The 23,446-nt window shown below is 53.9% G+C and overlaps 2 protein-coding genes across 2 annotated transcripts; one reads left to right on the forward strand and one right to left on the reverse strand.

Annotated features, from left to right (window-relative positions):
- Positions 1 to 588: 588 nt before the first annotated feature.
- Cog2 (conserved oligomeric Golgi complex subunit 2) lies at positions 589 to 14,437 on the reverse strand. The gene is made up of 16 exons (XM_037232732.1): positions 14,119 to 14,437; positions 12,764 to 12,991; positions 12,296 to 12,469; positions 11,685 to 11,906; positions 10,801 to 10,979; positions 10,189 to 10,309; positions 9,692 to 9,831; positions 8,597 to 8,789; positions 8,213 to 8,363; positions 7,717 to 7,999; positions 7,151 to 7,295; positions 5,453 to 5,480; positions 4,674 to 4,903; positions 2,707 to 2,887; positions 1,178 to 1,315; positions 589 to 602 (listed from the first exon to the last, which is right to left on the reverse strand). Exons 1-16 carry the CDS (start codon positions 14,179 to 14,181, stop codon positions 589 to 591), a joined length of 2,490 nt encoding a protein of 829 aa, XP_037088627.1. The 5' UTR covers positions 14,182 to 14,437.
- A 327-nt stretch (positions 14,438 to 14,764) lies between these two features.
- On the forward strand, positions 14,765 to 23,106 carry Srp9 (signal recognition particle 9). Its single transcript, XM_037226283.1, has 4 exons — positions 14,765 to 14,850; positions 19,471 to 19,691; positions 22,083 to 22,151; positions 22,624 to 23,106. The coding sequence occupies exons 2-4, from the start codon at positions 19,620 to 19,622 to the stop codon at positions 22,717 to 22,719; spliced, it is 237 nt and encodes a 78-aa protein (XP_037082178.1). The 5' UTR covers positions 14,765 to 14,850; positions 19,471 to 19,619; the 3' UTR covers positions 22,720 to 23,106.
- Positions 23,107 to 23,446: the final 340 nt, after the last annotated feature.

Genomic DNA, 23,446 nt, shown 5'->3' on the forward strand with positions numbered 1-23,446 from the left:
GTGAGGACATCGGTGCGATTTGCGTCACTAACGGCGCGAATTTCGTGCATATCAGCGGATGCATTGCGCCACCACTGCGAGGTGTCGGCCGATTCTGCGGCGCTAGCCGCGAGCCGGGGTGACCAGACGTGCGATGTCTGCATTGCCGGCATTTGCACTGAAACAGCGGCTGCAGGCAGGAACAACAAGCAATACGTCCGATCAGCCTTGCGGGGAGCTATCAGCTGCAGGCGAGGGGATTCGGACGATTGAATGGTGGGTGTTGTACCTCCGAGCGTGTCTCCGAGTTGGGTTCTCGCTGCTGTGCTGTAATAGAAACTGTAACCGGCCGGAGGAGTCAACTGTGAGAGCATTCCAGGTCAATGAGATGATATATGGAATACGGCACCGTGTTTCAGTGTCAGCTCCAGACACAGGAAGCTTGCTTGATGCGCTGGGTTGCACCTCAGCCCAGGTGAACGGTCTATTGGTAAAGTGTCTCTGTCGTTGAAGCTCCCGGATAACCTCCGGCCCGTCGCTTCTTTACACAAGTAACTAACGAGTACGAGTAGGCAACTGCTGAAGCTTTTCCAGGGTGCGGGTACCGCCTTACACCTCCGGCTCTGCAAAACGCGCTCTGCATGGCCATGCCATGCGGCAGGACCCCTCGCCCCTAGTGGCCGTCCAGCGTGGCGTTCGTCTTCGTTCTGGTCCCAGTAGCATCCATAACGAGACCGTTGGCGGACGGGACGTGTGTCACTTACCCCGTTTCCGTAGCCGCTCGTTTATTAGACGCGCCGCCAATGTCTCTGCCTTCCGTACCGCATTCAGGCAAAGGCGGTGCGGTCACCAACCACTCAAGCGGCCACAAGAGTGTAACCAATAACAATGCAGGGATACACCATGTCGCGAAAGGCGAACACGAACGCTGGGCCGTCATTTCAAATATATCAGTGGGGCGTTGAACCTCTCAGCTCTCCGGGGTTTCCTGCTGACTGTTCTCTGCGCTCCTTCAGCTCATTCTTGCTCCTCGTGTACACTTGCAAAGCCCTGTCTCACACCCCCACCATGTCCGGTACTTCCCACAGCCGGTTGGTCCACCAGGCACCCCCTCGATGCCCGGCCCGCCCCTCGCCCTCTCCGCCTGCGCCGTGGGTGCTGTTGGTGCTGTTGGTGCTGCTGGTGCTGTTACTGCTACTGGTCGGCGTCTTGGTCAGCACCGTGCCGAACAGCGCTAGACCGAAACCCAGCGCCAGCGACACCACGAAGATGACGAAGAAGTGGTGACGCACGACGCTGCTGGCCATGACGTCCGGATGACGGACGCACTCGTGGCCTGGGGAGGCGGGGGCGGCGTTATCAGGGGAACATGCTCCATCCTTACAGCCAGCACCGGTGCGCCGTTTGTAGACAACAGAACATGGATGAGCCACGTAATGGCTGCCATGAATGGAGAGGTGGAGTGAATACATTGGCTAGTGCGCTGCTCCGGCGTGTTTGCCGCTTTGCAAAGGAGCATCACTCGCAGTAAGAGTGCATGTCGCAAATAAGGGCGCATAATGGAACTGAAGGCGCACACCCAATGCACTAAAGGCAACTGAACATGCGATAAAGGTGTAAGGTGCAAATGAATGTGCGAATGCCGCTAATAAAAGACAATGTGGCTAGCCGGCCGGAACATACACTTTGCAATGGGATGCTATTGCAAGGCTTATTTCAGTGCAGCTGGAGCTGCACCACATCCCCCACCCCTGGCTCATGGAAGCATTTAAAAGCGTGCGCCAAACAAGGCGCAGTGCAAAACAGATGCACGGCACGATGGAAAGGGCGCGCGATAATGGTGCATTGCGCGAGACAAGCGAGCGTGGTGCCCTGCGGTGAGCACACTGCCAATACTCACAGCGGCAGGCTGGCGTTTCGGCGGCTTACTGACGACGACGAGGCACCCTGCCGCCGCGGCCAGTTGGAGCTGATGGAGGCGCTGGGGCCAGCCGGAACCAGCCGTCCAATGTGTGACGCCCGGTTTTTATGGCCGAGCACTCTTTCCCTCTTGACCATTGTAAGCTTGATGACAAATGGTGCTGGTTTTTACACGCCGTTGCCATGCACTTTCAACTCTGCTGCGGGTGTCGGGTACAGTGGAGCATTAACTTGCCGATGAGCAGTGGTAAGAATGCGGTTTAAGCGTCAACATGTTGTCTACAGGTATTTGCAAATTCAGCACCTGTCCAACAACCCCTAGTTGAGCCCCGACCATTTTACCAAACGGCACCACAGTCTTCGTAAACGCCCTCACTGCCGATATCCTGGTTTAGTGCCGCCGCCACGCTCTGTCCCTGCTTGCGTGGGCTGTCAGCGTTCCGTGACGCGAGCTCCCCGGGCCCTGCACACCGCACGGCAGCGGTCCTCACCGTAACATGGGGCGGCACCTGGCACCGGCTGCAGACGTTCCGAGCTTCACTCCAGCAACGCATGTGTCAAGCAAATGTCTGCAGAAACAGGCCACGCCGCGAACCTCACAGGTGCTGGTCAAAGGTTCGAAAGTCTCAGCTCTGTCGGGTCCCGTTGACCGCGCCACGTCAGTCGAGCCAGCACACCATTGTCACCTGCCCACAACGGCCACCCCGGCTCACGCCGCCGCATCCATGTTGGGCACCTGCCAGAGCCTGCTCGTCCACTGCGCTCCGAACTGGTCCGCGACCCGCTCCGCGTGCTCCTCAGTGCCACCACTGGTGCCGTTGGTGTTGTCGGTGTGCGAATCCGCCGAAGGCATCGCCGTGGTGAGGAACACCAGGCCCAGGGTCAACGCCAGCGTCACCGCGAGGATGATGTAGACGCCGTAGCGGGGGTCACCGGCCGTCATGGCGGCTGCGGAGGGGGTGACGGGCGGGCCGGCACACGGCGTCGCCTGGGGACGTGGGGCGGCACTATCAGGGGCAGCACACGTCTGAGCCTGGGGGCGTGGGGCGGCACTATCAGGGGCAGCACACGTCTGAGCCTGGGGGCGTGGGGCGGCACTATCAGGGGCAGCACACGTCTGAGCCTGGGGGCGTGGGGCGGCACTATCAGGGGCAGCACACGTCTGAGCCTGGGGGCGTGGGGCAGCACTATCAGGGCGAGCACACGTCTGAGGCTCGCGGCAAACCCGGCAGACTATCTCAGGACGGCTCCATGCTGAAGGACGACGACATGGAGAACTGGCGCCGGGATGCATAGTGAACGGCCCAGTTACGCATCACTGTGCTGGTGAGCATCGCGTCCAATACCGGTGCGAGATGTGATGCCCTTGTAACGATGCGCAGCGCAGCAGTGAAGGTGGACATATAAGTTGGCGAACTGTTTCACAGTGCGTTCCGCGGCGACCGGCAAGCGGCGCAGACGCCATCAGAATGCGCAGTGCACCGACTCAGCAGGCCGTACAAAGCCGTTGTACGCTACACGCGAACATGATGCGAGACACGTGCTCAGTGTCCTGTCCGCCGCGTGTCCCGTCCTGTCACGCCGGTACTCACGGTGAAAAGCCGGTATTCCAGCAGCGGTCGGCGGCGAGGCGCGCCGCAACTACAGCCAGGCTCAGACTGATTGGCGACACCAAGACGCAGCCCCCCCCCCCATTCCCCGAAACCAGTAACCGTATGTGTGGCGTCGGGTTTTTACTACTGAGCGCTGCCACCCTTCCTGCTCATGACAGTGCTGAGCACAACTGGTGCTAGTTTTTTCGACACCTTTACCACGCTCCTTCGGCTAAGTTACGAGCATTTGGTTAATACCGCCGCAGCTTAGCTATGGAGTCATCCTAGACGCCATTCTGAGTGCATAAAATACGTAAATTTGTTGCAGTTTTATGATTGTCAGACACCGACATCAGACAACATTATCAGACAACTCAAGTGAACAACGGCTGCGCGGATCTCGCCGGTCCCTCCCCCTCCAGGTCGGGGTCCCGCGTCAGTCACCGGACAGCGGGTGGTCCCAGCCTCAGAGTGCAGCACCGCGGCGGCCAGCGCCGGACCGTCAGGTGGCGGTCTGTTCGCGCGCCACCAGGGAGCCGCAGAGGCCGCGGGGTGCTGCAGTGGCCCTACACACAGCAAAACAGGCGTCTGCCGACTATATCGCGCAGCAGACGGTGACGACTCGGGATCAGCGATTCAGAGTCTCGGACGGTTGCCAGATGCTTCAGATTTCCGTCGGCTTCCGTTTATCGTTCCGCACATTATGTCGGCACATCGCTGCCGACTGGCCGCGCCTCACGGTGCCGGCTGGCACCTTCTCCATTGCCGTTGGCACATCCCAGAGCTGCAGAGGCGGGCCATCTACTCAACATTACCTCCGTCATCGTCCCAGTGTCTGCTCCAGTCTCCTCCTCCGCCTCCGTGTCTGCCCCGGGTCTTTGTGTCCGCCTCTGCTCCATTCTCCGTCTCCGTCTCCGTCTCCGTCTCCGCTCCGTCTCCGTCTCCGTCTCCGTCTCCGTCTCCGTCTCCGTCTCCGTCTCCGTCTCCGTCTCCGTCTCCGTCTCCGTCTCCGTCTCCGCTCCCGCTCCCGCTCCCGCCTCCGCCTCCGCCTCCGCCTCCGTCGCCGCCTCCGCCTCCGCCCCCTCCCCCGCCTCCGCCTCCGCCTCCGCCTCCGTCTCTGACCCCGCCCCCGCCTCCGTGTCCGACTCTGGTCCAGCCACCGTGCCCGCTGCCCCGCGCGGCCCCGGCGCGCCGCTCGTGGACGGCATCGGTGCCGTTGACGCTGTTGGCCTCCGCCTGTGCCGCCTGCTGCTGCAGCACGCCGCCGAAGAACACCAGGCCGCTGCCCAGCACCAGCAGCACCGAGCCGATGATGTAGGCGTTCAACAGCGGGTCGTCACCACCCCGCATGGCGCCGACGGCGGCAGGAGGCGGACCAGCGCGGTCGTACCTGAGCAGCGGGCTGGGGGTCACTGGAGAAGATGGCAGCGATGCCCACAGCGGACACCGGACAGTGGACGGGGGCCGGGCACACACGCTTCACATGAGATGTACATCGTCTCCAGACGGTCACGGAATGTGGATGCATATTCCATAGCCATTGGCATCCACGGAGAGAGGAATGGGCCAATGAAGAATGCGCTCCGTTGCAAGGGCTCACTGATCACCCTGCAACAGCGCGCACTGTGCTTTAACTCAGTGCACGTTAGTTGGGACGCGCAGTGCATTCTTTTGTCCCACATTACGCTGCGGGGTAAATTATCGGCGAGAAGAGTGCATCACGTGCTGCACTAGTCTATAATGCGCTGTGCTAGCTATTGGAATGCAGTGCGGCTTCTCGGCAATGGTACACAGCGCTGCGCAATGATGCATAATGTGCCACAGGGGCGCGACAATTACACGGGCACCCAGTGCGCCGTAAGCCTGCGCACTCTGCAAGCAGTGACGTTTTTACACGGCTACTGCGCAAGATAAGCGTCGCCAGGACACCGCTGCGTAGAAAGCCTGGTGCGTGTACTCACCGCGGTCGGGTGTCGCCGCAGCGGCCGGCTGCCGGCGCCGGGCCACACTGTTGCCGGCGCAGCCCGGATCAGGCGGCAGCAGCGGCGAGCCCGCCGCCGCCACCGGTCGGCCGATGTGTGCCGTCGAGTTTTTTACAGCCGAGCTCTTCTGTCGCTCCCGGTCTGGGTGGCGGTCCAGGAGACAGGCGATAGCTTGTCAGGGTGGACGTCCCGTACTTCGCAGCCGTGGTTCTGCCGTCACCCTTGTTGGGTTGCCTGTACAAACAATGCTGCCCAGTCACGACTCTGCCTTGTTCCGGATGCAGCTCCGAGTAACTACAGAACGAGGCGATCCAGTCCTTCATACACGAACCGCTCATTCGCAGTCCATTTCAATTTCAGTTGTGGTTGAAATTCATTCATTTAATTCATTAAAGGTGCATTCATTCTTTCAGTCATTTAAGGTGCATTCATTCATTCAATCCGTCCAGTTTTCCTCTCAAAATTCAATTCATAGTTGCGTTGGAGTGAGCTCTCGACACACGTGGGTTGGGCTCTCCTTCCAGGCCCGGGCCTCTCACCAGTTTTTCACCCGCCCGCAGTAGCCGGCGTGCGACCGGCGCACCCCCCCCCCCCCCCCCCCCTCCTCCCTAGCGTAATGCCGCACTGGTCTGCATCACAACGGTGCTCTGCAAAGCTTCGGCCACGATGCCGGAAATGCCGCAGCGCATGCCACGAGCAAAGTGCCGAAACGTCAGCCAGGGGTGGGCTGGCAATGTTCTGTCCGCACTTTTCCGAGTTGGCGCTCCACCGTTTCCGTACAGCAAACGATATAGAACGGGAGCACTTCAGCATTCCGTGAACTTAACAAATGGAACGCGCGGCAGTTCCAGCGACAACCTGTCGAGACGGGCCAAACAACACTGGTCCAACGTCGGAGAAACTGTATTCGGCGGCGGAAATAAACATCTTAAAACAAGACGACATTCAATGCTGCGTAGTAAGGCCCTTAACCACGTAACAGCACAGTCCCAAGGCCACCGCAAAGTGCGATGAACCAGCACGTAACGATACACCCAGCGACCGCGTTTACGGAGTATCGCATCGCGTATGCTGACAGGCGCCCACTGCTTGGAAAGCCACGGCCCCGCGCGGGGGCCAAGGCCGCGACGCGGGCCTGGCCCGGCGGTCGGAACACGAGAGGACGCTCTCCAGCGGATTTCAGCAACTGTCCAATTATTTCACAAAGCATAAATTCGCCACACCCGTCAGCCAGCGTCGGCCCCCGCGCCCGTCCCGTCAAGCGGAGCGGAATGGAGAGTGATCACCGCCGGGCCGAGTCAAGTCGATGACGTGTCGGCCCGCCGAGCGCGAGATGACGTCACGCAGCGTGTCCGCCGCGCACCCTCGCCTCGGCGCCGGCATTCCGACAGCACTGATGGCCCCGGCACCCGCACTGGTCAGCGCCGCCTCTTCGCCGCCAGCATGAGCAGCTGCCGTGCTTTCTCCTGAGGCCGAGCCCGCACCGGTGCCGCGGTCAGGCGGCGGCCGCTCCGACCCCCGGCACCTCGACCCGCCCGAGCGCCGCGCCCTGAGGGCTCCCCCGGCCAGCTGCTCCTAGGCGGCCTCCCCCACCAGCTGCTGCAGATGTCGGTACTCGGCCAGGCCGTCGGCGGCCACGCCCAGCCGGCCGATGAGCCGGCCCAGCTCGGTCACGTCCAGCGCCAGCTGACGCCGGATCTTGTCGTCGTCGGTGGCGCCGGCCGGCGCCGCCGGCGCCGTCGCGCGCGCCTTCTTCAACTTGCGCAGCGACTCCTCCATCCGCTGCACGGAGGTGAGCACCTGGCCGACCCGCTCCGCGTACCTAGAGGGGGAGAGGGAGGGGCGTGAGGCCCAGCGGAGGACGCGACGGCGTTACGTGCGAGCGGACACCACCGGACAGGGCGGGCGACAACACAGCACTGGACATATCGCCAGGCCGTCCCCCGGCGCTGGCGATACGCTTCCGTGAAACGATGCCAGCATGTTGGGGGATGTCAGTGCGCAGTCTGAAATGTACGCGCCATGCTGGCCAAGGGTACAGCGGTTGCCACCAAGGTTTTGTCCCGCTTACACCTCGGACACCCATCAAAAAGTCTCCACATTTTCCGTTACCAAAGCGCGCGATTCTGTCCCACCTCCCAGTCCGGCAGCCGGTGGTGCGTACCGCCCCCGCCCTCCCACCGCACGCCTTCAAGCGGCACCGCGCGACGACGGCGCGCGCGCAACGCTCTCCGCACACTCACAGGGTGCAGAGCTGCGTCACCACGCCGGTCAGGTAACGGGCCGTCAGCGCCGGCTCCAGCCGCGCACACACCGTGCCCGAGAAGTGCTCGAGCGGCGCCACCATCGCCGCCACGTAGCCGGAGGCGGTTGTGGGCGGGTCGCGGTTGGTGCGTCGGTATAGGCGCGGGATGTCCATCACCACGCGCATGGCGGCCGTGGCGTCCGACAGCAGCGACTCGGTGTAGACGCCGGTGAGGCGCGGCGGCAGCGCGCGCAGCCGCACCGCGCCTGTCTCCAGGCTGTCTGAAGGCGGGGCGAGGGGGCGCGCTCACGGACCAGCATGGGGGCGGGCGTCTTCGGATTTTTCTGCGTCAACCGTATTCGATGTCTGCATCTCAACAACGTTTAGTACGCAACAGATCGATTTATATAAGCACAGTCAAGACGAAAACACGCGCCTGATCTCCTAATCACACGGCGCCAGGTTCCCCATTGTCGGACAAGGCGGGTTAATACCTCTCATGGACTGGACGGCTTCGTCGGGAATCTTAGGCACCATCGGCAGGACAACCGCGTCGATGAACGTTTCCAGCTTCTGGGAGAGGTCAGCAATGTCCGACAAATAACGCACGCAGTCCTCCAGGCTCAAGCCGGCCTTCTCCTTCTCCTGCAAAGACCAACAGGTAACAAGCTGATGCCACTGATATCGATCCGCAAATGAGGATGTAACGAAAGCAGAACGTCTGTAAACCAGACATGTTAGGACTTTGCTCAAAAGTCAATGACGCGCCAAACCAGCTGACAGTAGATCACGGCTTCTGGCCCCATCCCGTAGGCAGCCGGGTGCGAGCCCGGGTCGGCGCCGGAGCACCTCTCTAGCGTCCTGGCCCGCCGACTCACCCCGTGCTCGAGCCGGCCGCCCAGCCAGGTGCTGTAGCGCGACACGATCTGGAGCGACAGCTGCCAGAAACGGTGCGTGAGCGGCCGCAGGAAGACGTCGCGGCCCCAGCAGCGCCGCAGGGCGGCCCACATGGCGGCGGCCGAGTCCGGCCCGGCCAACGCCGACTCCAGCGCGCCGCCGATCTCCTGCAGTCTAGGGACACGGAGAGAGAGGGGGTTACACAGGAGGCCCGGCCAACGCCGACTCCAGCGCGCCGCCGATCTCCTGCAGTCTAGGGACACGGAGAGAGAGGGCGTTACACAGGAGGCCCGGCCAACGCCGACTCCAGCGCGCCGCCGATCTCCTGCAGTCTAGGGACACGAAGAGAGAGGGGGTTACACAGGAGGCCCGGCCAACACCGACTCCAGCGCGCCGCCGGTCTCCTGCAGTCTAGGGACACGGAGAGAGAGGGGTTACACAGGAGGCTCGGCCAGCACCGACTCCAGCGCGCCGCCGATCTCCTGCAGTCTGGGGACAGAGACACTGGGTGATCTCCTGCAATGTCTTGCGGTCTTACGCCGCCGTCTAGGGAGGAGGAGGCGGGGGGTTACGCGTGAAGGTGCGCGCGGTCCGTCTCCGAGAGCCTGGACGGCAGGAAGGAACACGAGTCACAACCAAGACACTGGGCAGCCGGGACAGCGGCGGAGGGAGGGCAACACAGACTAGCAGGCCCAATCCAGCTTTCGATGTCGAGCCATGTCATATCGGGTCAGGTCAGGACAGGACAACCCAAGCCAGGTCAGGTCAGGTCAGGTCAGGTCAGGTCAGGAAGGACAGACAGCGTCACATGGTCGGACCACAATCCGCATATCTGGAGTCTCCAGAAGTCTCGACAAGGGTCGAAATAGCATTATACGCATTCCTGATGACCTGATATTCCACACACACGGAACAGTGCTAGTTGTGGAAGACATGCTTCATCCAAAAGAGCCAGTACCTAGTGACGTAGAGTACATGCTAGCATACTTGCATCGCAGTCCCCATCACCCCACATGAGCTTACAATTGTCGCCATTGTTCGGCGATCCCTACGTCGCACGCGTCCACTCAGCTGACCTGATCTGGTAGTAGACAGGCAGATTCCAGCGCTTCATGAACCTGTCGTAGGCCTCGTGGTTACGGAGTCTCTCAACGCTGGCTGCCGTGCCGCAGGCCGCCTCGAACTCCTCAACAAAATCCATGCTGGCCGTGTAGCGCTGAGGATCACCAAACCGGCTAAAATTACTCGCCTACAAGCCGGGTATTTGTCGCGTGTCACTCACAGTATCCTGATAGCAAACAGTGACATATACATACTCGTACATTATCGCTAACAATTCTGCAAACTGCACCACTGGAATTCATCAACAGGCATCCCCTGCTGATGTGTGCTGCAAGGGCAAATAAACTCAGTCAACCTTTCACGACCTCAGGCAGCTTAACAGCCACTGAAGGGCCGCTGGTGTCAAGTCTCGGCAAAACACAGCATGCCAGGGGTCGGGTACGTGTTGTGGCGCGTGCCCCTCGGCCGGCGCCTCCGGCAGCCCTCCCCCCCCCCCCCCCCCCCGACGGACCTCGAACAGCGTGTTGGGGTTGCCGGGCGCGTAGATGACCGGCAGCTCGTCGTCCAGTCGCTGGATGATACACGGCCAAACGGCGTTCACCAGGAAGTCGTAGCGCGGCCCGGTGTGGGCGCTGCGGCGCGAGAACAGGTCAGACCACGCAACCACAGGTCAAACCACATGACCACAGGTCACAGCACGTGACCACGTGACCACAGGTCTAACCACGTGACCAAAAGTCAGACCACGTCAACACGGGTCTAACCACGTGACCACAGGTCAGGCCGCGTAACAACAGGTCTAACCACGTGACCACAAGTCAGAACACGTGACCACAGGTCCAACCACGTGACCACAGGTCAGACCATGTAACCACAGGTCAGACCATGTGACCACATGTCTAACCACGTAACCACAAGTCAAACCACGTGACCGCAGGTCACACCACGTAACCACAGATCAAACCACGCGACCACAGGTCAGAACAGGTCGCCACGGGTCAGACCAACCGACGACAGGTCACGCCGCGTGACGCCGCCGATCGGCTGCGATCAGTCACGGGCCACGATGGCCGCCAGGCCAGCCGCGCCGGTGCCCCTTTCCGCCGGCCGCGCGTCGACTAACCCGTGCTCTCGGCGCGTGACGGCCACCAGCAGCTGCGCGTGCTCGGGGACGAAGCGCAGCACGTTCTGGAGAAGGCCGCGGAGGCCCCGCGGCTCGTCCCGCAGCGCGGCCGGCGAGATCACCTCGGCCATGTACGGCTCCACCACCCGCTCCCGGAACAGAGACTCCGCCTCTGTCACCTGCGGCAGGGCACGCCGACACGGTCACTGGCGGGGGTCGGCGAGAGTGACCGTTGAGGCAGGGACAGACGGCTGACGGCAGAGCACGGCCGCACCCACCGGCGACGAGAGAGGGTCCGATGGCATAGCATCCTGCGGGCGGCAACCATGACCGCGGAGCCGGGCCCGGTCAGTCTACGGGGATCGGCCACAATGACATGGCAGCACCGAATCCACTGACGCGGCACATCCACCAGACCGGTCGCCCGCACGGCAGACGGACTGAGAGGCGGACGGACCAGGGTCCAGCACCCGACGCTAAGCCCCATCCTTCCGATCACCGACAGGCCGCGGCTGCGGCAGCCCGCATCAACGCATGGCAACCAGTACGACCTCCACCCAGCGCCGAACCCAACTACCAGGCGAGGGAGCGGCTCCAACCGGGGACCGCGCCGCTCGCAGCGGCTCCGACCGGAGGCTGCGCCGCTCGCGGCGGCTCCGACCGGAGGCTGCGCCGCTCGCAGCGACTCCGACCGGAGACTGCACCGCTCGCAGCGGTTCCGACCGGAGGCTGCACCGCTCGCAGCGGCTTCGACCGGAGGCTGCGCCGCTCGCAGCGGCTCCGACCGGAGGCTGCGCCGCTCGCAGCGGCTACGACCGGAGGCTGCGCCGCTCGCAGCGACTCCGACCGGAGGCTGCGCCGCTCGTAGCGGCGCTGCGCCTCACCTGGTCCAGGGTGGCGAAGATGCGCAGCACGTGCGCCAGTCGGTCGGCGTCAGCCTGGTCGAGAGCCGCCAGCAGGCCGTGCTGCAGCCGCGCCGACAGCCGGCCGGCCAGCTCGCGCACACGCGGCTCCAGGCGCGCCACCAGCGCGGCGCCGCCGCAGTGCGAGAGCGCGTACGTCAGCTGGTTGTACTCGGAGGCGGCGCGCTCCACCACGTCGCCGTCCTGGCCGGCGGGCGGCGGCGGTCAGTGCAGCACTGGGGCCGTGGACGGGAGCGGGACAGGACGATGGAACCAGGAGTCGCGGAGTCGAGGGCAGCCAGGAGGCTGTATATGGTGTCATGGTATGTCGAACGAAGGCACTTCGCATTGGCGGGCATGCGAGACCAATCAGCGCAAGGAGATGTAATACGGCGCCACTGGGTGTCAAGACGTATCACAAGAGGCCATCTATCAGACATGGTCAGCCGCAGACGCGTATTACAGCGCAGCTGTTCACAAAAAGTTCAAAGTTCAACGAAAAACAAAAGCGATACAAAATTCCACGGAATCGAAAAACCTGAAGCCGTGTACGCGGTGCCGAGCTGTCCTGCGCGCAGAACCGAGCAACGCACCTGTTCGCCGACCGCGTCGTCACCAGAGCTGCTGAGCAGCACCTCCAGCCGCTCCAAGTAGCCGGGCAACGAGCCCAGCAGGCGCAGGTACTGTTTCTGCGCGCGCACCTGGTGCAACCTTGTCAGCCGCCAGCCCGTCTGCTCCAGCAGGTCATCAAACGAGCGGCGCACGCTCTGCCGGCGGAGACGGACCGGGTGACGCACGGCCCGGCCCGCACCAGACGTAACCACGCGGGCACAACCGGTACCTCTAAGTGATGCCATTCAACCAGCAGCATATCGTTGGTAGGAACCCAAACAACTCTGCTGCGACGATCACAGTTGTTGACTGCGGCGTGTTGACTCGATGATCTGCTTATAACGGAACCAATGTTGCGATGCCATGCGGGGTAAGTAAAAGATGCTACCCACATCAGGACGGCAGCATCACCTCTTGGTCCCCAGATGGCTACACTATCAAACACCTACCAGAACCTCCTCCCGGAGCTGCCCGAGGGGCATCTCCAGTTTGCTGATGCTGGCATCCAGTCCGACCAGATTGGACGAGAGGTTGACAAAATCGGCATAGTCCCGGTTGATCAGATCAATCATGGATGAGCGCAGCACCTTGAGATAGACGCCCAGATCGGTTCGAAGGCTCTCCAGGCCAGTCTGCTGCCTGTACCGCAGCACAAAGCCATCCACGCTAAACTCATCCTGAAATGTTTATTTATACATCAGTCAGCAAGTCAAGTCTGTGCTCATGTACCACTCACAAAATTATTTGATAACCCTTCACAGCCACCTTCAAACTGCTGGCACAAAATGGCTGGAGTCCCAGTAACAAGCCTAACCGGGAATTGAACAGAATGGGTCCAGAGAAAGAGCCTTACTGAATACAACCACTATGCATCACAAAAGTTATTCATGTGTCACCTACAAACTCAGGGGAAAAAGAAACAAGCTAACATCACTTTACACCACTGAATCATACATTTCTCAATACATGATGAAATAACTGAACATCAAACAATATGCCAATCCAGTATTGTTATTGACCAGCAATGTTAACATCAACATTAATGGAAATGAAAGGTTTAATGACAGGGCAAGCATACTATATTTGACATGTTCAAGATAAGCATGAACTGTGAAAGGCTATACCTGCACCCATATACACCAGAAACAGCAATGATATGCTTCACAATTTTTTTGACCACTTTTTTGAAAAATTTGACCACTGGCTCAACAACTGCACACTAGCAAGCAGCTCCTGTATATCAAAACCATAAATGCTTTAATTCATGCCTTAAAGTTCACTGCAAATTCATACTGCATCTTGTGGGAAACCTTGCAACCAGAGTCTACAGTGAAAAATTGAGATCAGTAGCATGCCATGCATATTCCAATATGTAATATATGCATGCATGCACACACACACACACACACATGCACACACATGTATATATATACCCATATATATGTGTACATATTATATGTGTATGTGTACACATGCTATATATATATGTATGTATGCATGCATCACATGGTGAGCACAGCATAGGCATAAGAAGATGCAAAATAGCATAGGGAAATTTAGGGCAGCCTCATTCACTTCAAAAAAGGTTTATCATCTCGCTTTCTGTCTCAAGTCATGTCACATATGTGAAATACTTCAAACATTGCTAGCTTCAGACAGTGCCAAGACAGGAAAGCATAACAAAGCAAGTTGCAGAAAACAGCAGCCTTTAAAAACACTATAAAAACTTTTTAAGAAGTATAGAAAAGTACTTCAATTGACACCAATAACGATACATTTAAATTCTGATAAGTGCTATAATCACCTTGAAAAACTCCTCCTTATTAAAGCAAAGCTGCGAGGAATCGAAGCCAATAATGTCCTTCATCTTGCGTGGCTGTGGGACGTGAACACTGACTCTAGGTTGACAAACAAAATCCGAACATTACTTATGACATAAGCAACTAAGTTTTTTGACGCTGAGTTTCGCTGTATCCCTGTCATTTCTCCAGCTCAATATACCAACACATTTACAACTGATCCAATTCCGAAGAAATACTCTGCCACCAACACCGAGACTAAACGGAAAACCAACAGGAAATATTAGGAATTTGGTATGCTAGGAGCGGCGCCTGCTAACAATATCTGACCACCTGACCACGATTAAAACGCCACAAATGAAACAGCAGTGTCGGGACTGTAGAAAATTTCTAGACGATGTGGAACCTAAATATTTATATTTTTACTTTTTCATATTTTTCATAAATTGTTCATAGGCTTAAAGCTTACTTTTCAATACATAAATAGCAACTTAATTTTGAAAACCATTTCAGAATTGATATTGAATGCAGAAAGGAGCGAATGGCTTTGAAAAGCTCAAACTTTCTTTATCGCAATATTAGGCTGGAAAGGAATTACAGCCAAAATGAGACAAACAGCTTATCCGGCGCGGCGAAAAAGACGTGTATAAAGCATGCACAGTTTGTAATAGTGCAGCATCAAAGTATAGGCGGCATATGTTTGGATTAGTAGGTGTCAGGCTTCGGGTGTTAGTAAGGTAAAATTAAGGCCTAAATTTGCACTCCATTTATTTTAGGTCAGCTAGGTACGATACAAGTAAAATTTACACGTGGATAGTTGGGGATCCGCAGAGAAATCCTGTTATTGGATCCTTTGCTAGGACGCTTGGTAGGTCATGACGTACGTGACTGCAAAAATGCGTGTGCGCTGAACGTGTTCAGTCTAGCAGCAACAATGGAGGATCATTCTCAGTGTATACACACTGTAAATGATAGTGGCCAAGTTTGGTGTACAGTTGTTGCTAATGTTGGTGCATTGTGAAGTAATCTCGTGAGATCAGTGTGTTAGCAATTGTACCAAAAAATACCCCAAGTAGATATTATGGCAAAATGTATTGGAAGATTGGCCACAAATCAGGTTGAACTGACCAGTGCTCACCTGAGCTGCATTCAGCATATCAATGTCACTTTGGCATCTGTTGCAGTGGATGATCTTGCGCGGACTGGGTGGGGAAAGTCAGGCTGTGAAAGATACATGTTAGGTGGAACTTGTCTAGCATAGCAACAACTTCATGGTAGCAGTGTCTGTGCATGCATAGTAGAAATTTGGGGGCCCTTGATTTAGTGCATGGCTAACACCTATTTCAGCTCATTGAGAGCCAATGTTGGAAGGAATTGTGTTGAGATAATTTTAACAAAAGTCCTCTGCAAGTTCAGCTGTTAGGCTGACCTGAATTACGTGAAGCTGCACTTTACGTTCAGCTCAAATATGTCATTTAATTGTGGAAGGGAGTGGATACATTTTTTCATGCTGGGGAAGAGGAGGGGTGTAATATACTATGCCTACTTATTTGATGTTGCCATGTGGAAGGTCTGTGTCAGCATACCTTTCAGCTGTTAAAAATTGTGTCACTGCTGTCACTGAGGAAGCAAGTCAAGGAATCTATGATTTTACCAAATATTTTTGCATTATCAGAAACTGGCTTACATGTAACTAAGGACACCCCTGATTGTCATGGGGACTGGTATGTGTTAAGTTGTTATTAGGTCAGCTTTAAGGCCAATTAATGAGCTTGCTGATAGCAGTTATGAGTATTGAGAGGTGGCCACTGGGTTTGCTTCTTATTCTGAATTGATAGCCATGCATTGTTTATGCCTTGGGCAAAATTTGGCTTCTTTTCCAAAGTTACACTGTTTTGGTCCAACTGGCATGGAAATGGCAACCTGAAACTACTCAAATGGGCTGATTATCCTGCAAGAATATATTTATTTCCATAGAAAAACAATTATTGAGGATATTATTGCAGATAAGTACAAAGGGAAATAAGCCTTTTCAGGACTTCTCTCTGCATATGTAGTTTATACATAAAGGTTGTCTGGCATTTGAGTTGGCTGTTCTTCAGTCTTATTCATCACAAAGGCTAGGTGCAAAATGTTGGGTGTGCTAGTTTGGTGCTAGGTGGGAGGTGTGTTCAAAGAACAAATCATAAGGTCTACTTAATGAGTGTTCTCAACCTTAAGATGCATGTTCAAACCTTTGAGTGAAAAGTTCTACAAATATGATGTGCATTCAGGCATTAGCCATATTTGCATAACAATGCAAGGAAATAAAGTCAAGGTAATTTATAAGGTGTGGTAGATATCTGGCATTAAGGTTCATGTTCTGATATTGGGCATACCAGTGGAATGTGCTGAGGAGTATGCTGCACAACCATGAACTTCAAAGCCTGAGTCACATTTTCCTTGACATTACTCTTAAATATCTTTTACCTCATCTCCATTTGGTCCATTGGTTATGAGTGTTAAACCATTTCTGTATAATGGGTGTAGAAACAGTCTGGAGATTTGAGACAAATGATGGTTGGTGTGAGCATGACATTTGGCAGGGTTATCCTGACCTAAAAATGATATTTTTGATAGGGAAATGTATGAAAGAAGTCTCAGTGGAGATGTTATTAGTGTTCTCAGCATGGAAAACATGCATTCAATAGGCAACATTGGAGAGGTGCAGGATCATATGTTGTAAAAGTGGAGGTGTCACCCCCTAGCCCCCAGCACCTGTATTGTTTCACTCATTCCATGTGACACTTTCCATGCTCATGTTGTATCCTGTACAAAAATGTCAGGCATAACTATGGTTAAAATTCAGGTATATGTGGAATGGTAACTAACCACAAGACAGTGTGTTAAGAATTCACCTTATGGTAGGTTTGTGTGCATATTATTTTATTACGTTACTAGCTCCAATAGATGTGGTCAGCCTACATGCGACTACTTATATTGCACACATTTATAACAATGCAGACATTTCTCAAATAGATGTCTTGTCTTTTGCAACTGAGTTTAAAAATTAAGGTTTGAGAAATGATGATGGTAATTATGAGCAGAAGTAAGACACATTCTGACTCAGTTTAGAAATCATGGAGGCTATTAGCATAATGGCGCAGCGCCCAGCTCCACCACACGTGCTCATAGTGACATGTCGCTTAAAAACATATGTCCCAGGGGCGTCGTCGCGTCGTCGTGCAGTTGCACTTCTGGCATTAGCAAATAGTACACTAAACAACCATTGAAGTGGCATTTGGATTGATCCTCACTTCAGGATTGTATCTGGATTGTGGTTCACCTCTTATGTGGTTTCAGTAACCAACAAGGACATGGTTTTACCCATGCCTTTGAGCACTTGGGGATTTTATGACTGGGGTCTTTTCTGGGTTGCAAAATGCATCATGCGTGACCCCAAATCAAATTCGCACGGAGATAGACGTATCTCAAAACCACTTATTGTCACACTGATGTCAAAAAACTCAGCAAGGAGTATGTTGCAGCCCTATCATTTTGCCTGTGTCATATCTCCCAGGTGGACTGGTTAGGGTTTCACACACCTGGCGTGGCTGCAGAACGGCTGCTCCCAGGGCATGTCAATCCTCCTTGGCTTATTGCCAGCTGACCTTTCCACGTCAGTTGAGCCAAACACTGATCCCTCCCAGAGTCACACTCATTGCCAGTGGATTGCATGTCAAGTGCCTCTCCTCCAGACCATAGAGATGGCCTGCACGTGTTAGTGGCTTTGGAATGAGACTGCCCTGCTATACTCTACACTAAGAGGACAGTTGATAATGCCATCAGCAAATTTGAGGGGATGCCATGGTGATGGCACATACCATGGTGATTGCACATGACATGGTGATTGCACATGCTATGGTGATTGTACATGATATGGTAGTTGCCCATGTCACAGGGACTGCATGCACCTTGGTGATTGCACACAACATGGTAATTACACATGTTATGGTGATTGTACATAATGTGGTAGTTCAACATGTCATGGGAATTGCACATACCATGGTGATTACATACTTCATGGTGATTGCACATGCCATGGCGATTGCATTTAATTGGCATTGCACATGCCACGGTGATTCGTTTTATGGAACGCCTACGATTACGGTGATCATGCTCGTGCTAAGGAGGCATGGTGTAGCGGAGAGTGGATCCCAGGCCATCCCCGTGGGAGTCGCAGGTCACAACCTCTAGAACATCGCGACCTCTCCCCTCACCATTGTGAATGTCATCTGAAGCGCTGGCTATCCCAGCTCTCAGTCGGAATGCAATTTCGATTTAATTTGTAGAGCAGTTTGGCAATGAAATCGGGACGGCCGGCTCTCTCTGCAGTTGTCGCCTCTGAGGTTATGCCGTTAGTCATGCTGGTTAGTTCCAGTACGTGCTGCGCTCGTAATCTGGCGCCACTAGTTTCACGTTCCAGAGCGCAGAACGTGCGCAAACACCTGAGACATAGATCGTATCGGTTGGACGCGCAAACAATCAAGGTTGAGCAAGTATGCGAAATGTATTGGATGGCTTTGAAATCTTGTTAATTGTCAGTCCTACGTAAAATGCTTATCAAAAGTTCTGGCTCCGTAATCCGGTGCTGTCGGGAACCGGTTGGCCGTCGCGTGCCAAAACTGTGGCGTGATCCACAGCATCGTGTTGTGGCGGGGTGGGCCGAAATCTGCATTTTCATAAGGAACGTTGTGCGGTTTTGTTGAGATGCGCAATACCAGTTTGCAGACACAGTGTGCAGGAGGTGAGGAGACTAGTTTGTGCAGCTGACGGGTGCTAGTCCAGGCTAGAACAGCTGGTGCTCCCCATATTCAATAATTTTGTTTTAGATGCATTAATTATTAGTTAGAATGACGTTGGGCCACCTCCAACTTCGTAAGCGCCAACGCCCACACATTTTTTTTCGGACGTAACTATAAGATGATTTTATGGATTCTTGATATGACATAGAAATGTTGTGGATTGAGGTCACTTGTAAAAACACGTGTTGTTGGGGGAATGCTGGATAAACACACACACATTCTTTTAGCCTTTGGTAGTTATGCTGAAAGCTTTCATTCGGTATTACACGTCACATGTCGTTGAAATAATATATTTTATTATTATGAATGGGTTCGAAGTCGGGCTCGTGTCTTTTTTTAACCCTGGGCTCACCGAGTCTGCTCCTCTCTGTGAGTGAGACCGGCGCTCTTTGAGATATACGAAATGGACGCGAAAATGGAAATGTGACCAAACACACACCTGTTGAGGATGGCATGCGCTTGAGGTTTTGTGATTTGTATAGTGCAAGCCTTCTAAATTGAGTCTTTTTCCAGGTGATCGAGTGGAATCATCTTGTACGGGCCACAGCAGATGAAGATGGAATAGATAAGCTTCTTCGTGCCTAAATATTACTATCAAATAGGTAGTTTTTATATTTGCAACGTCTCTTATCATTGTCTGTTTTTTGTATTTGAGCGGCGCCATGACATTTTTAAAGTCGTGGCCAGAATTTGAGAAGGCTGTCGAGCATCTGTATCTAGCGAACCCAATGAAGGTAAGAAATTATTTTTGAAATGCTAGACTGATAACTTTAAGGTCCGCTGTAACGTCCTCGCCGCCGGCAAAAGCAGCTCATCGTGTACCTGTAGTTATCCCTTTCCATATAAGAGCGTTGTGTGTAATATACCAACCCGTCACGCTGCCGATATCGTGCATTGAGATGCTTCAGTTCTGTTTAGAACCTGCCGTAGTCTGCACAGTGTGATCTCACCACCTCCCAGTCAGCAATGACGGGCGTGATAAGCGCAGTTAGCTGGGGCAGCCCCCGCTCAGAGCACATGTAAACACATTTTGCACGCTAGATTTGGGCTTTAAGTGATGTTCACTCGGCAATAAGTTTTCGACTATAGCTTTAGACACTCTGACAACTGAGCGTGGGTGACTTTCAGGGAACAACAAACAGAACCAGCACGCCGAAACGTAAACCCGGATCTCACTGTCACGATGTGCTCTAGCCATCTGTGCAACGCTGAGCACATGTTAATGGATAAGCACGTTTTTATCAACAGAACATTTGTAGGGAAGCCCCTAATATGTTAGCGCAGGGGACGAGTCAAAGAACCACCCGGTGCACACTAAAAAAAAAAACAACAGCAGAAAAACAGACGAATGAGCTCGTTCAGGTTCGGGCCAAGTAAACTGCAATCAGGTTTCTGTTGGAGAAACGGCTTAATAGTAAAGCTTTACCATCCGCAGGCGCAACTATCAAGGACATGATTCGGTAAAGGGACCTAAAATGCCGAGAGCGTAGATGCGGGCTGCTGGAGGTAAATCGAGCAACGTGATATGAATCAGAGCAGCACGTATTCATTGTGGTGCGTGGTAGTGTATGTACTATGCCCAGTAGACAAGAGACGCCATATGTACTCCGTCGGCAAGCCATTTGTTTAAGGGAATGTGCCACATTTGAAGATGTTGAAGCAAATATCAGACGTGATGAAATAAGCTCACTCTTAGAGCTCTTTGTATGCTTTTAAGTAGAAAAGACTGCTCTAGACAACACATTTTTTTCTTTTTAGTAAATATTCTCTTTAATACCTTATTTATTGATTTCATCATCGTACCTTACACAACATCGATTGAGAGCACGAGCGCTGGAAATCGTGCACACGAAAACCAGATATGAACGACTCGACAATTATGTTTTCCAGGACCTCAATCATCGCGTGACCCATTGAATGGTAGGTTTTGGATGACGCCATTATGCCATCATGAGTGCCTAAGTGATCTGGAAATAGTCTGCATGACATAGTCCGCATATGTTTGCGAGCGGATAGCTCAGAAACCAGAGGACTTATGTCTCAAGAAGGGCAGGGCTGTGGACTACATGGAATGACCTTCAACATGCTTATGTCAGCTCAAAACCCCTTGCAAATGTGGAATACTCCCTTCAACTCTTCGAGCCAAAGCGCAAAGGGTTGAACATTGCAACATGTGCAATGTTCATGCATATATGCATGAATAATATGCCTTGCGCAACCATACTCCCATGCAGTGTAACGGTTCGTGCATGGACATAATGGCCACAGCGCTGAATAGGACCGGAGACTACACTTTTTGCAAGGATGCTGAAAGTGTTGCGTTTTGACCATATCAAACAACATCAAAGTCGCGTGTACCCTGGTAACATAGAGCGCATGGTGCAACATATACGCAGGTATCTCACTGGTCATTTGGTTTCGTTTAAAGGAATGGTGCGACCTTGTGGATGCGTCACACCATATGTACGCATCAAAATAGAACGTAACCGACTAGGATTGCATAGCCACTTTCACCCATTGCAAGAGCCGAAGTTTTTTTTTGCCATTCAATTTTTGTCATTCAAACAAGCTTTTGTGTTCTTCCGGGGGACCCCCTGCATACATCACTGCCAAAACACGTCACTTATGGGGGAAGGCACTTTGATTTTGCAAAACTGCTCTCTCAAATCTCTGAATGCAGTATCGAAACATTTCAAATGTACGGGCCTGGTGCGAACGAACCGTTCGGCCCTTGTTCATGGAGTCCCGCTACCGGCGCCAAAGTATTACCACAATGAGTTGTGGTTAATGGCTTAGGCCTGTCAGACATCGTCTGTGCGACAGGCCGCCAGCTGTGGCGGCGGCCATGCTTAATGCTTGGTAGTGCTGGGTATGGTTTTGACCTGTTTTTTTTTGCCGGCAAAACGATAGGCTTGTTTCATATTTTTGGTGGCCCAGGCGCATCTCCCGTGAGGTGTACTGTGGTAGCCAGTTCCATACATTTGCAGTTGCATGTATTCATTGCGGACGGCGTCCGTGATAGCGTACCACGGTGGCGCCTTCCCGTCAGCCTGCAGCTTGTGGATATTTTGTGTAGGTAAAAGGAAGGGTACTAAGCTCAGGCCTGACCTGCTATTTGTTTGCAGGTGAGGTACACAATGAAGTACATTCACTCGGAGGGCGTCCTTGCCGTGAAAATCACAGATGATGTGAAGGTGAGTACGGGGATCAGTCACATGGTCTTCCCAAGTTGTGGTTAGCTAAGCTTAAGCCTCGACGAACACCGGCTTCTTTTTCTGTGCTGTTCAGTTTTGTGCTGGTTACTATGATCGGTCAGCTGGAGTCTGTCCTTGGGGTGACCTTGACATTAATCAGAAAGCTGAGGTCCTTGGTTGTTTTGTGTATGCATCACAGTGGTCTTCACAATCAGACAGTTTGAGTGCACTCTTCTCACAATGAAAGGTCGGGGAAACGGATTATTCATTGATAATCATGGTGCGGTGCTATATTTTCCCGACTTTGTGCGTGCAATCCTCCTCGTGATGATGATCTCACGGAAGTTTTGAGTGCATCAGCACGTAAATACATCTGTCTTATGTTGGTTTTGTTATTAAATGCTACAGATACGACCTGTAGCGGTGCTCCGTTGGGTAAAGCTTTCATATGACACGATCTTTTGTGGCGCAGTGCGTCCAATTCAAGACGGACTCGCAAAGTGACCTTAAGAACATCAACGCCCTCCTGGCAAACCTTATGAAGCACATGGCCTCGAAAGAGGAATGAAGATGCTGCTATCTCATGCTTTGGACGATGCTTCAGAAGCGCCGCTCGAGGCCGGTGTCACGGTGTTCACGTGCTCTTCGGGGAGGAGTATCAGTGACGCGAGCGTGTTCGTGAGTTGAACTGCGCGTGTTATGATGCAGGATGTGTTTGTTGTACGCGATGAATGCCGCTTGTGGGTCTTAAAGCTGTGTTGCTAGGTGGTGTCATGGACGTGACGGTAGTTCGCTCCATGCCGGGTTATTTATTAGGTGCTGGTTGTGGATGAACAGAAAAGGCTGCCATTGTTTTTTCACCGAAACGCTTTGATGAATTTGTCATTACTTTCTGTTTCCAAGTGCTATGCGTAGTGCATTGAACTGTGAAATACATTGAAACGCCCGCGCCGTATTTTCAGCGTTATTAGAAGTGGATCATTAGGGCAACATTCTACACTGACGTGTCAGCCAGCGGCCACCGTGCGCCACTCCTCCCAGTCACGTTCCATTACGTGGGGACCGGTTCTTGCCGCGCTCCGCTGAAGTGATGATGTGACTCATATAACTGGGGGTGATGGCCTCCAGCCCGTGCGCTGTTTCCACACCTGTTGGCCCTCGTATCGCGCACATGTATGTGGCGAGCTACGATGTGGTTAGGAGAAGAATGTCACTTGTGTTTCATAGAAACTCGGCGAACGTGTGTATTTCGGGGCTGACACTCATGCTGTGCGCGTACACATAAGTATCCCACT

The sequence above is a fragment of the Pollicipes pollicipes genome, unplaced genomic scaffold (genome assembly GCF_011947565.3).
Source record: "Pollicipes pollicipes isolate AB1234 unplaced genomic scaffold, Ppol_2.1 Scaffold_2555;HRSCAF=2994_pilon_pilon_pilon, whole genome shotgun sequence".
In the NCBI taxonomy this organism is placed as follows: domain Eukaryota; kingdom Metazoa; phylum Arthropoda; class Thecostraca; order Pollicipedomorpha; family Pollicipedidae; genus Pollicipes; species Pollicipes pollicipes.

What these genes read in the sequence shown, in the direction of transcription:
- Cog2 (XM_037232732.1), bottom strand. Translation starts at nt 14,181, where the DNA reads ATGAAGGACATTATTGGCTTCGATTCCTCGCAGCTTTGCTTTAATAAG. An exon ending in AGCTCCGGGAGGAGGTTCTG is followed by an intron (nt 12,470 to 12,763) that starts GTAGGTGTTTGA and finishes CTCCGCCGGCAG; the next exon opens with AGCGTGCGCCGCTCGTTTGA. An exon ending in TCCACGAGCGGCGCGCCGGG is followed by an intron (nt 2,888 to 4,673) that starts GCCGCGCGGGGC and finishes CCACGTCCCCAG; the next exon opens with GCGACGCCGTGTGCCGGCCC.
- Srp9 (XM_037226283.1), top strand. Translation starts at nt 19,620, where the DNA reads ATGACATTTTTAAAGTCGTGGCCAGAATTTGAGAAGGCTGTCGAGCAT. An exon ending in ATCTAGCGAACCCAATGAAG is followed by an intron (nt 19,692 to 22,082) that starts GTAAGAAATTAT and finishes ATTTGTTTGCAG; the next exon opens with GTGAGGTACACAATGAAGTA. An exon ending in AAATCACAGATGATGTGAAG is followed by an intron (nt 22,152 to 22,623) that starts GTGAGTACGGGG and finishes TTTGTGGCGCAG; the next exon opens with TGCGTCCAATTCAAGACGGA.